At 39.1% G+C, this 12,187-nt stretch overlaps 1 protein-coding gene across 1 annotated transcript; it reads left to right on the top strand.

Annotated features, from left to right (window-relative positions):
- The first annotated feature begins 7,271 nt into the window (after positions 1 to 7,271).
- LOC125995881 (olfactory receptor 2W1-like) lies at positions 7,272 to 8,216 on the top strand. Its single transcript, XM_049764840.1, has one exon. The coding sequence runs from the start codon at positions 7,272 to 7,274 to the stop codon at positions 8,214 to 8,216; it is 945 nt and encodes a 314-aa protein (XP_049620797.1).
- The last annotated feature ends 3,971 nt before the right edge of the window (positions 8,217 to 12,187 follow it).

Below are 12,187 nucleotides of genomic sequence, written 5' to 3'. Positions count from 1 at the left end.
GGTTTTCTCAGTTTGGCAATCGAAGGCCAAAAGTTTGTGCTTCCCTCTTATTGCAAAAGCTGAGCTTTTCAATTTTCCTCTGTTTTGACTTTGCATGCTACTGCAAGATTCCTCTTGAAAATGCAGCTGTCAGGAAAAATGAAATCATGAAATCTTCATGTACATGAATGGACATGGAAACTATTATGCTGACTGAAATGAGTCAGAGGATGATAGAGAGACACAGAATAGTTTCACTCATCTGTGGGATTTAAGAAAAATAAAAGACAGCTGGTATTAATACCCAGAGACAATCGAGATGAGGTTTGAAAGGATGAGGCCATGATATGAAGCCCATGATAATAATTTTTTATTACCACAAAAATTAGTGAGTGCAGTTAGAGAAATAACTACACTAACAACTATTTTGACAGTGGTAGTGAGTGAAATAGAAAGCTTGTCTTGAACACAGGCAGGGGTGGTGGAGGAAGGAGATAGGAAGCATTGGTGGTGGGAAGATTGCACTGGTGAACGGGGGTGTACTTTTTTGACTGAAACCCAATTAATTACAAACATATTTGCAGCCATGGTGCTTAAATAAATATATTAATAAAAATTTTAAAAATGCCAAAAAAAAGAAAAGACATTATATCATTTATGGAGGCTGAGGAAGAGTTACTCAACAGTGCTCAGGGATTGCTCTCTTAGCTCTGTGCTCAGGGATCATTCCTGGAAATCAGTGTCAGGAATTAAACTCAGGTTACAGGCAAGTGCTCTACCCACTGTTCTATCTCTCAGGCCCCTAGGTGATGGAAGTTGTCTAACCTTATTTAGACAACTATAACATTTTTATAACTCTAACTTTGCTTCCCATATCAATGTTTACATTGAAATAAAGTTGAGTGTGTTACAAGTTGTTCTCCTTTCAATGATGAAAACAAAATTTAACATGTTGTTACCGGATTAGAAACTAGAGTTCAATCATGACATATGAAAAAAAGAGATTCAAGTGAGATGTAGTAATACTCTATTTTAGCATGTAATTCTCAATCTTGCCTCATTTTAATATCGCCTTCACTTGAAAAAATGTTTCATTATCTAAATTTTGAGACCCAAGAATGGAAATAACTTAATGGCTACAGTGAAGATAACTTGAGTGATGTTCTAGATTCAGAATAATGAGAGTGCAGGAAGGAAGAAAAATTGAATTGCAAAACAATTTTTCATTTTCATGAAAATCTGAATTATTGTATTTGTTTCTAATAAAATACCATCAATAAGTTAACCTCTAGATTCTGTAAAAATTATCAATAAAAGTAAAATATAGCACTGGAGAGATAGCACAGCAGTAGTCATTTGCCTTGCAAACACCTGATCCAGGATGGATGGTGGTTCGAACCCCAGCATTCCATATGGTCCCCATACCTGCCAGGAGCAATTTCTGAGCACAGAGCCAGGAGTAACCCCTGAGCACTGCCAGATGTGATCCCCCCAAAAAAAGTAAAATATATATTTTTTGCCTCTAAGCTACTGATATACAACAGAATAAATGCTAAAAGTATGTTAAATGACAAGACCAGAGTGATAGCACAGCGGATATGGCATTTACCTTGCACATGGTTGAACTGGGTTTTATCCCTGGCATTCCATATGGTCCCCCAAGCCTGCCAGGAGTAATTTGTGAGTGCAGAGCCAGGAGTCACACTTGAGTACTGCCATGTATGGCACCAAAACCAAATTTATATATATTTATATGTATATAACCAAAAATATATATATTTAATTGTGTACACTATATGCCATAAAAAAAGTAAGAAGATTTCCTTTTGGGTTTGCAGAAATAATTTAAACAAAAAAATGTCTCCTGGTTTAATAACATACTAGTTATGCTGGAAGACGAAGCTTATGATTCAAAATTTAAATTGATCCAGCAATGTTTTCACCAGCTAGACTTTGTAATATGTATCGTATAATTATGGCTAGTTGTTTTATTATGTATTGCTAGAGGACTAGAGAGAGTTAAGTTACAGGAGTTAAGGCACTTTGCTCGCACACAAGATGACCCAGGTTGCTCGACCCTTGGCATCACATATGATCCCCTGAGCACCACCAGGAAAGATCCTGAGCACAGAGCCCCTGAGTGCAGTGCCAGTAGTAATCCCTGATCAAAACCAGGTGTGGCCCACCTTACCCCACAATCCCCCCAAAAAACTCCTAATAGTAACAAAATAAAAGTTAAAGACCTAGGAAAAATATGAGCTAAGCTATGTTGTCTAGAGAAGTACATTTGGGTAATTAAGCTATAAATATACGAAGAGCCAATCACTATACACATCAAGATTTGGATACTTTTGAGGTCAGAGGTTATGACCTGCTGTGTAGAGGTCAGTGAGCAGGTAGGGGCTGGATTCCCCAATTCTGAGGCTCAATTCAACTTGAAAATGCCCTGTCCCAACATGTAGGGGTTGTGGAAAAACCAACTAAAGTCTGTAAACAAAGCTCAAGTACTCTCTTGCCTTAGAAATTTGTCAATTTTGGGCCCAGAGAGATAGCACAGCGGCGTTTGCCTTGCAAGCAGCAGATCCAGGACCAAAGGTGGTTGGTTTGAATCCCGGTGTCCCATATGGTACCCCTGCCTGCCAGGAGCTATTTCTGAGCAGATAGCCAGGAGTGGCCCCTGAGCACCACTGGGTGTGGCCCAAAAAAAAATTTGTCAATTTAGGGGATCCATTGTGTTCAGAGGCATTTTTGTATATATGATTGTGTGTTAAAGTATATAAAAATTTTCAGCATTCCAATTACCTCAGACCATATTGAAAATCTCCCCAGAGTGGATGATGGAGTATTAAAGGAAAATAGAAAAGCCAAAAAGAGGTAAGTGAATAGTTTAATTTTTATAATTGAATGAATCCAGTATATTTCAAGTGTTTTCATAGGATAGACCTTACTCCTGCATTTGAGGAAGCATTATCTTCATTTCATACATAAAGAGGTTCAATGATCTATTGCCCAGAGCACTTTGCTTCTGACAATATGGATTTTAGCCCAAGCACTTTGAGTTCAGATTCTCTGACCTTAACCCTTGCTTGTTTGTTTGTTTTTTAAACAACTTTATTACATACATGATTGTGTTTGGGTTTCAGTCATGTAAAGAACACCATCCATCACCAGTACAACGTTCCCATCACCAATGTCCCAAATCTCCCTCCTCCCCACCCAACCCCCGCCTGTACTCTAGACAGGCTTCCTTTTCCTTCATACATTCTCATTATTAGCATATTGCTTCACCTGCGGAGTCTCTGCCCTGCTGTGCTTCTTCTGAGGAAACTGAGGACCTGAAGGGAGCCCTGTCCCATCCCACCTAAGCAGAATGCTCCTAAATTAATCTAAATTTCTATTTTGTAGTATGAAAATTAGATCTGTATTCTAATGACTTGAACCTAACAGTTTCTTCTTCATGATTATATTAGTCAAGTTTTTTTTTCTTCACTTTATTTTAAATGTTGTACAATGTTGCTAAGGATCAGGTTTTGTGCATCATATAGCTTGGTGCCACCCTATAGCCCAGAATGTCCACTTCCTTCTGCCATTGTCCTCCATCCAACCTCTACCCACCCCTCTCTTGCTAGCTCCTACTGCAGACCAATTTCTTTGGTCCTTTGTTTATACCCTATTTTGTTTCTTTATATCCCTCACATGAAAATCATTCTGCTTCTGTCCCTCTCCTCCTGAGTAAATTCTTTCGTCATGACATTCTCCTTCCACATAGAGCAAATGTATGACATTATCTTTTCTGATGGTTAAATAGCATTCCTTTATGTAGATGTACCACAGTTTCTTTAAGCAGTCATATGATCTCAAACACATAGGTTCTTTCCAGATTTTGGCAATTGTGAATAAAGCTGCAATGAACATAGGAATACAAATATATTATTTGTACAAATTATTATGAATAGATTTGGGAGTTCTTCAGGTAGATTCCTACAAATGAAATTACTGGGTCATATTGAAGCTCAACTCCAAGTTTTTTTGAGGAGTGTTCATATTATTTTCCAAACACAACATTGCTTTTGTTCTTTGTGATGTGTGCCAGTCTTACTGGTAAGAGATAATATCTCATTACTAATTTGATTTGTACCACCCTTATCATAAGTTATGTAAAGCACTTTTTATATATCTTTCAGGCATCTATATGTCTTCTTTGAGGAAGTTTCTGTTCTTTTCTAGCCCTTCATCATTTTTATATGGAATTGGATTTTGTTGGTTTTGTTTTTTGGGGGAGGGGGGTTGTGAAGTTGTACCAGTACTTTAGATATCTTGGATACTAACCCTATATCAGATGAATGGTGGACAAATATTCTCTCTCAAAACAAATGTGAAAATAAATTTACTAGCTCAAAGGATAATGGCAGCAATATACCATAGGAAATTTTTCTATGTTCATTTCACCGTGACTGAGACAATTATTCCTTGACTATAAAACACTATAAATGCAAATTATTTTAGGTCTGTAGTTTATGTCCAGAAATTATATGTATCAATAATATATAAATTATTTTAGTCATTAATAAACCTAGTTAATAACATAATACATTACCATATTGAGATCAAAGTTATTTTAATTTCTTTTTTTTTTTTTTTTTTTTTTTGGTTTTTGGGCCACATCCAGTAACGCTCAGGGGTTACTCCTGGCTATGCACTCAGAAGTCGCTCCTGGCTTAGGGGACCATATGGGACGCTAGGGGATCGAACCGCAGTCCATCCTAGGCTAGCGCTGGCAAGGCAGACACCTTACCTCTAGCACCACCGAGCCAGCCCCTGACTTCTATATTATTATTTTAGAGTTATGAAAGTGATGGATTAATTGCCTGGCCAGAGAGTTAATACAATGAGTAAGGAAGGTGCTTGCCTTGCACACAGGTTCAATCCCCAGAATCCCATATGTTCCCTCAAATCTACCAGAAGTGATCTCTGAGCATAGTCAGCAATAAATTCTGTCAGTAATAAATTGTAATATAATAAATTTATAAATTTATTTCTATATATTATTTGTTATAAATTATTATTATTAAAATATTATAAATTTATTTATATAAAGTTATATAAATTGTAAATATAATAAATAAACAATAAATTGTCAGTAATAGTCAGTAATAAATTCACACCATAAGGTGTGGCAAAAAAAAAGAGCCAGAAAATTGATTCGTATATTGAAAAATTCCATGGGGAATACAAAACACTGATTGTTTAATGAATTCCTCATTGCTGAATTTCCTATCTTGCTAATTTTGCTGATTGCCAGATGGTGGATTCTAACACACACCATAGCTATATATAGATATAGATATAGATATAGATATAGATATATAGATATATATAATATATATATAGTGACCTAACACTTTGAAAATTAGTTTCAAAAAAAATTTTTTTTGGTTTTGGATTTTGACCACACTCGGTGGTGTTCATGGATTTCTCCACTCTGCACTCTGGAATTGCTCTTGGTAACTAAATGGGATGTTGGGGATCAAACCACATGCAAAGCAAGTGTCTTACCCATTGTACTATATATGTATCTCTGGCCCTGCAATTAGTTCAAATTTTTTAATAAATTTATTTAAAGAAAATGCATCATAGTTGACATAATTGTTCATAATACATTTGTTTCAAGGTAACAGAAACCGAAGTTATCGAAAAATATAAAGAAAATAGATCTAAAAAAAATAAAGAGAATTGGAAAAAGAAAAGGAGAGTTCATTAGCAGTTATATTCGTGACAATTATTGTATCACCAATAAAGTCGTTAATACAATAGCAGAAGCTTTAATATGCTCCTTTTTTTTAAGATAGTAGATGCCGGGCCGGAGAGATAGCTTGGAGGTAGTTTGCCTTTCATGCAGAAGGTCATTGGTTTGAATTCTGGTGTCCCATATGGTCCCCTGAGCATGCCAGGAGCAATTTCTGAGCGTGGTGCCAGGAGTAACCCCTGAGCACTGCCGGCTGTGACCCAAAAAACAAAAACCAATGATGCACTAAAAAAAAAAAAAAAGATGTGTGTGTGAGTGTGTGTGTGTGTGTGTGTGTGTGTGTGTGTGTGTGTGGCAGTTGTTGTTTGCATAGGCACAGCAAAATATGGGAGAAATTGGAAGGAGAAACCTTTGGCCTAAAAGCAGAGAGACCTCACCCCTGAAGTATTTTGGCGTAAGACCAACCCTACTAGGTTGTCCTACATTCTCTGTGGTCCCAGTAACAGTTCTTCACCAGCACAGTTGTTGCTGTAGGGTTTCTGTAGTTATAGATCCTGGTTTCTGTACAGGTCCTATGTTGAAGGCCTGGTGATGTATAGTGTCTTCTGGTTTCGTCTCACCATTAGGTAGCATTGTAGAGAATCCAGCCCTAAAAACAGACTATTGCTATTCCTAGGTTTTCAGAGTGTCATAAGTACCATCTTTGGAGTAAGTCAGTGCCATAGCAGTAGTGGAGTTCTTTTTTTGTTTGTTTGTTTGTTTGTTTTGGTTTTGGTTTTGAGTCACACCTGACAGCACTCAGAGGTTACTCCTGGCTCTACGCTCAGAAATCGCTCCTGGCAGGCACAGGGGACCATATGGGATGCCAGGATTCTAACCACCGTCCTTCTGCATGCAAGGCAAATGTCTTACCTCCATGCTATCTCTCTGACCCTGGTAGTGGAGTTCTTATTCCTGGTTTTAACTCAATAAATAAAAGTACATCTTACCTTTAAAATCATTAAGCTAACTTTAAGTATTCTGTGTTTTGTTTTGTTTATTTCTTTTATTGGTTTTTGAACCAACCTGCTGACGCTCAGGGGTTACTCCTGGCTATGTGCTCAGAAATTGTGGCTTGGGGTACCATATGGGTCTCTGGGGATTGAACCCAGTTCCATCCTGAGTCAGACATTTGTAAGGCAAACACCCTATCATTGCACTATTGCTTCAGTCCCAAGTATTTTGTGTTTTGTGACAACACATAGAACCATTGGTAACATATCGTAGAGAATATTTTCAGTGACTTCCATTCAATACAGTTAAGTTTAATTTATAAGACTAAAATATGAAGAGACTGATGTCTTAACCCAAGGGAAATGTCAAAAGATTATTCCATAGGAGAAAAAGCATGTAGTTGACCTAAGTATATGATACCCATCCACATGTTAGAGATTTTTGAGTTCTGTCCTGGCTGTATATTGTTGTTGGTGTTGTTGATCATGATATTTTTCATTTTTTATTGCTGTTGTTGTTTACATGGATTTGCCTCCAAGCAACAGAAAGAGCAATGGATGTCAACAATGAGAGTTATGCTACAGACTTCATCCTCCTGGGGTTTTCTGACAGGCCCCAAATAGAGCGTATCATCTCCGTGGTTGTCGTCATCTCCTACCTCGTGACTCTGGTGGGAAACTCAACCATCATCCTGGTCTCATACCTGGACACCCAGCTCCACACTCCCATGTATTTCTTCCTCTCCAACCTGTCCCTTTTAGATCTCTGTTATACAACCAGCATTGTCCCCCAGATGATGGTCAATCTCTGGGGTCCCAAAAAGTCTATTACATATGGAGGCTGTGTACTCCAGTTCTTTTTTGCTCTGGACCTGGGAGCCACCGAATGTCTCCTGCTGGCCGTGATGGCCTATGACCGCTATGCTGCTGTCTGCCAACCTCTTCACTACACCGTCATTATGAACCCTCAACTCTGCCACAAGATGGTGATAACCTCTTGGCTGGGGGGCCTTGGGAGTGCCATCATTGTCTGCTCTTTGACCTTGAAATTGCCCAGATGTGGGCACCGGGAGGTGGATAATTTTTTCTGTGAGATGCCAGCACTGGTCAAGATGGCCTGTGTCTACTCCAAGGTCATTGAGATTGTGGTCTTCGCTCTTGGCGTGATATTTCTGCTGGCTCCTCTCTCACTCATCCTCATCTCCTATGGGGTGATCACTCGAGCTGTGATGAGGATCAAGTCAGCAGCACGATGGAAGAAAATCCTCAATACCTGTGGCTCCCACCTCACTGTGGTGACTCTCTTTTATGGGACCCTCATCTCGATGTACATGAAACCGCAGAGCCACAGCAGATCTCAAGATGAGGGGAAGTTCCTCACTTTCTTCTACACCATCATCACACCCAGTCTTAACCCTCTGATTTACACGTTGAGAAACAAAGATGTGAAGAGTGCAGTGAAGAGACTATTGGCTGTCAAAATGCCTACTATGCCCTGAAAGCCATGGGAGAAATCCAGAGCATAGAGAAGAAGCCAAGAAATCATCGTGACCTTGAACAACAGAAGGTGATTCATGGAACGATTTCAAAGAGCATCTCTTTTTGAATGGGCATTGCCCATACACCCCTGAAGCATTGACCATCTACGGAAACAACCACAATTTTCTACAACATCACCAGGAGGCAAACCCAAACCAGGGTAGACACCACCGGTATCCTGGCATTGATTTTACTCCAAGGAGTGTTCTCTTGACACTTCGATGACTCAGCCACAGCAGCAACTTGCTTGCAGGGCAGGACGCTTCCATCTAGTGGTGAGGTGAAACTGGAGGATGCTTCCCATCCTGACTTCAATGAAACATAGAAACCAGAATCCTTCTCGCACAGAAACCAAAATCTTTAACTACAGATATCAACAACAACAACAACAGCTAATGTGTGAAAAAATTTCACCACAGAAAATGACTCAGGGACAACCTAGTATGCCTGGAGCCCAGAGTCGGTCTTATGAAGAGAACTTCAGGGATAAAATCTCTTTGTATTTAGGAAAAGGCTTTTTTTTTTTTTTTTCATTTTACCCATATTTTGCTGGGCCTATGCAAAAAACAACACTTGCCACTCTTACACCTTTATTGCTATATTTTTTTTTAATCTTATCCTTTAAAAAAAGAAAAGAACTTACTAAACTTTCTGCTGGTGCTTCACTGAATTCAATGGGAGTCAATAGTTTTCAAAAATACTCTTTTCTCTTCCATTTCTTTAGTTTTGCATTCAACTTTCTATTTTTAAAAAAATATTGCTTTTGGTCTTCCTAAAAAGTGTATTATTATCAGTTATGTGAACTATGTAATGCATTTTCTTTAAGTAAATTAAATTAAAAAATTAAAAATTAAATTAAAAGGGCCCGGAGAGATAGCACAGCGGTGTTTGCCTTGCAAGCAGCCGATCCAGGACCAAAGGTGGTTGGTTCGAATCCCGGTGTCCCATATGGTCCCCTGAGCCTGCCAGGAGCTATTTCTGAGCAGACAGCCAGGAGTAACCCCTGAGCACCGCCGGGTGTGACCCAAAAAAACAAAAAACAAAAAACAAAAAAAAAAAAAAAAATTAAATTAAAAAAAGAAAAAATATATCATCGCTTTTTGAGACTGAGAAGGACCAAAACCATAGATTCTCAGGTGTATTCCTAATTCTGTGATTAGGGGTTAATCTTTTTTTAATTATTATTTTATTTTATTGAAATCATTGTGATTCACAAATTTCTTCATACTGGGTTGCAGACATACAATGAATCAAGGCCGGGGCCGGGCAGTGGCGCTAGAGGTAAGGTGCCTGCCTTGCCTGCGCTAGCCTTGGACGGACTGAGGTTCGATCCCCCGGTGTCCCATATGGTCCCCCAAGCCAGGAGCGACTTCTGAGCACATAGCCAGGAGTAACCCCTGAGCGTCACCGGGTGTGGCCCAAAAAACAAAAACAAAAAAAAAAAAAAAAACAATGAATCAAGGCCAATTCCAATAGAGTCTTGTACTCCTATTTTCATTTTGACTTAATCTTGGAAACAACTTTATATAGTTTTACTAAAGTTGTGACAATAACTAGTATCAGAAAATTTTCAGGTATAAATTTTTTCTTTTTATTTTAAATTTATTTTGTTAATTTTTTTATATTTAATATAGTTTTTATTTTTATCATAGTGGCTTACATACTGTTGACAATAATATTTTAGGTATATGTTAACTTAGTATCAGGGGGATTCCCATCACTGAACTGTTCTCCCTACACATCTGTTTCCATCCTACCTTCCATATCTTCCTCCCTCATCCCCCGGGGCTGCAAGAATACGTGGTCTCCTCTGTGCCTAACTTGCTACTTAGCGGTCTTACACCTGTTTGGTCTTGGTAGCTCTCTTATTTCCTTCTGTAACTGGGAGGTGGGACTAGATAAAGTTGCATGGTTTTGTTTGAAGAAGAGAAAAGTAATAAACTGGGGTAAAAATCAAATACATCAGAAATGGGCCGAGTCCTTCTAGAGGCTCTCGTCATCAGTTTGAGACGAAGGGGAGAAAGATGAATCATCCCAACAGTACAAAAAGAAGTGTCAAAAAAAATATCCAGTGAGCACTCCAACAATAAAGGTAAGCACCACATAAAAGCCATGACCTTGAAATAAAAACATGGCAGAGCACATAAAGAAAGAAAAGAAAGGAAGAAAATAAATATATAAATATAAATGAAGACAACAAATTTAATAACCACATCAAAACAATGAAATCGACAAAAATTAGATAGATAAATAAAAAAAGGAGAAAAAATTGTTTTGTGCTTTTTTTTTTTTTTTCTTTCCCTCCTGCACAGGCACAGTAAATCTTGGGGTCATTCGAAGAGGAATTTCCTCGGCCTAAGAGCTACAGGATTTCTCCATCCTCGGAGAATATTGTCATGGGATTAACTATAGACTCTGTTCAGGTTCATTTACTCTCCCCTTGGTGCTTTCATGCTGTTTGGAAGACTTCTGCTCCATCCTGGGTGATAAAGTCAGACCTCTGTATCTAAAGATCTCGGTATCTACACAAGTCAAGGGGTGGAACTTATGATGACGTCTTTCTTTGTGGTTTTAGAAGTTCTGCTCCCTCAGTGTCATTTTAATCCGTCTTCTGTGGTTGGTGGTCTTGGTCTTTGCGTAGATCCTAGGATGTTTCCAGAAGACCCATTCCGTTGAAATTTTCTCTGACAGACCTTTGGAGCTGGAGATCATGGTTGTTGTGCAGGCCATAGCTCAAACTCTAGACTAGGGCTTTTTTTATTGGTCCCAAGATACATACAGTCCGGTCATGGTTCTATCAGCCAGTCATCTGTAGATCACAATCTTGGCTTTTGGACAGACCAAAGGGTGTCAAGTCTTCTGATTTTGTCTTATCGTTAGCTGGTGAGGTCAAGTTGTTATCGTTAGCTGCTCTTAGGTCAAGTTGTTCCCATTTCCTCATTGTCAGGATATCACTTTAGAGCTGGTACTTGATGTGTCCCAGCAGTATTAAGGATGTCCCAGACGGGATTTGTTTTCTGTAACTGTTGTGAAGAACCTGTCATTTCTATGTCTGGGATCCAGAATTCAAGGCTGGATGAATGATGTCTAATCACCTGGGGACTAAGTTGGGTCCTCGTGACATATTTTCAGGATGGCAGATGTCCCTGTATTGTAAACAAGTATGAGTTCTTATCCCTAGTAGATAAGAGCTCGTTTTTATACATAAGATTTCCCCTTTTTTTAGTGTGTCTTTGCAGGGGGAAATGGTGCTATATTATATTGCCGGTGCTTTTGGGGGTGGAAAGAGAAGAAAACAAAGCAGGTCACACTCCCAAAAAAAATAAAAATAAAAATATATGTGCTCACATAAATATATAAAAAATGAAATAACAAGGTAATTAAAGGAACAAAATGATGCAATAGACTATCTTACATTTGGGGAAAAAGCAGGTAAAGAGGTACTGTGTACAGATCTTGTACTTATGATGGAAGTATAGGTTGCCCCATTGTCTTTTGGGATTTTTTTGTGGTGTGTGGGTTCCCGAGCACCTTTTCATCACGCACCCTGACCTTCTTCAGATTGGTAAGAGAATCGCGGCAGGAAGGTCTTGGAAAGAGTTCTTGCTTTGGGGATACTTTTAGAGCTAAGTCCATTTTCAAGTAACAGTCCATATTAGGAAGAGTTGGTAAGGAGGGACGAGCAGCATGAGTCAGCACGGGAGTTGGTTGGCTCTTCATGCTGAGGATGAGGTGTGGGTTTGACTGGGTGTCCCTTCACTTGGGTGCAGGGTACTGGTTCGTTGGGGTAGGAGGTCAGTCTTGATGCCTAATGGATTAAGAACTGAGGGTGAGGGGCCGGGCGGTGGCGCTGGAGGTAAGGTGCCTGCCTTGCCTGCGCCAGCCTAGGACGGACCGCGGTTCGATCCCCCGGCGTCCCATATGGTCCCCC

This window comes from Suncus etruscus, chromosome 18 (genome assembly GCF_024139225.1).
Source record: "Suncus etruscus isolate mSunEtr1 chromosome 18, mSunEtr1.pri.cur, whole genome shotgun sequence".
NCBI classification, from domain to species: domain Eukaryota; kingdom Metazoa; phylum Chordata; class Mammalia; order Eulipotyphla; family Soricidae; genus Suncus; species Suncus etruscus.
Note: the sequence above shows the minus strand (reverse complement) of the source record. Positions and strands in the feature narration are given on the sequence as shown.

Bases quoted from the DNA above. Each gene is read 5' to 3' on its own strand.
- LOC125995881 (XM_049764840.1), top strand. From the start codon at position 7,272: ATGGATGTCAACAATGAGAGTTATGCTACAGACTTCATCCTCCTGGGG.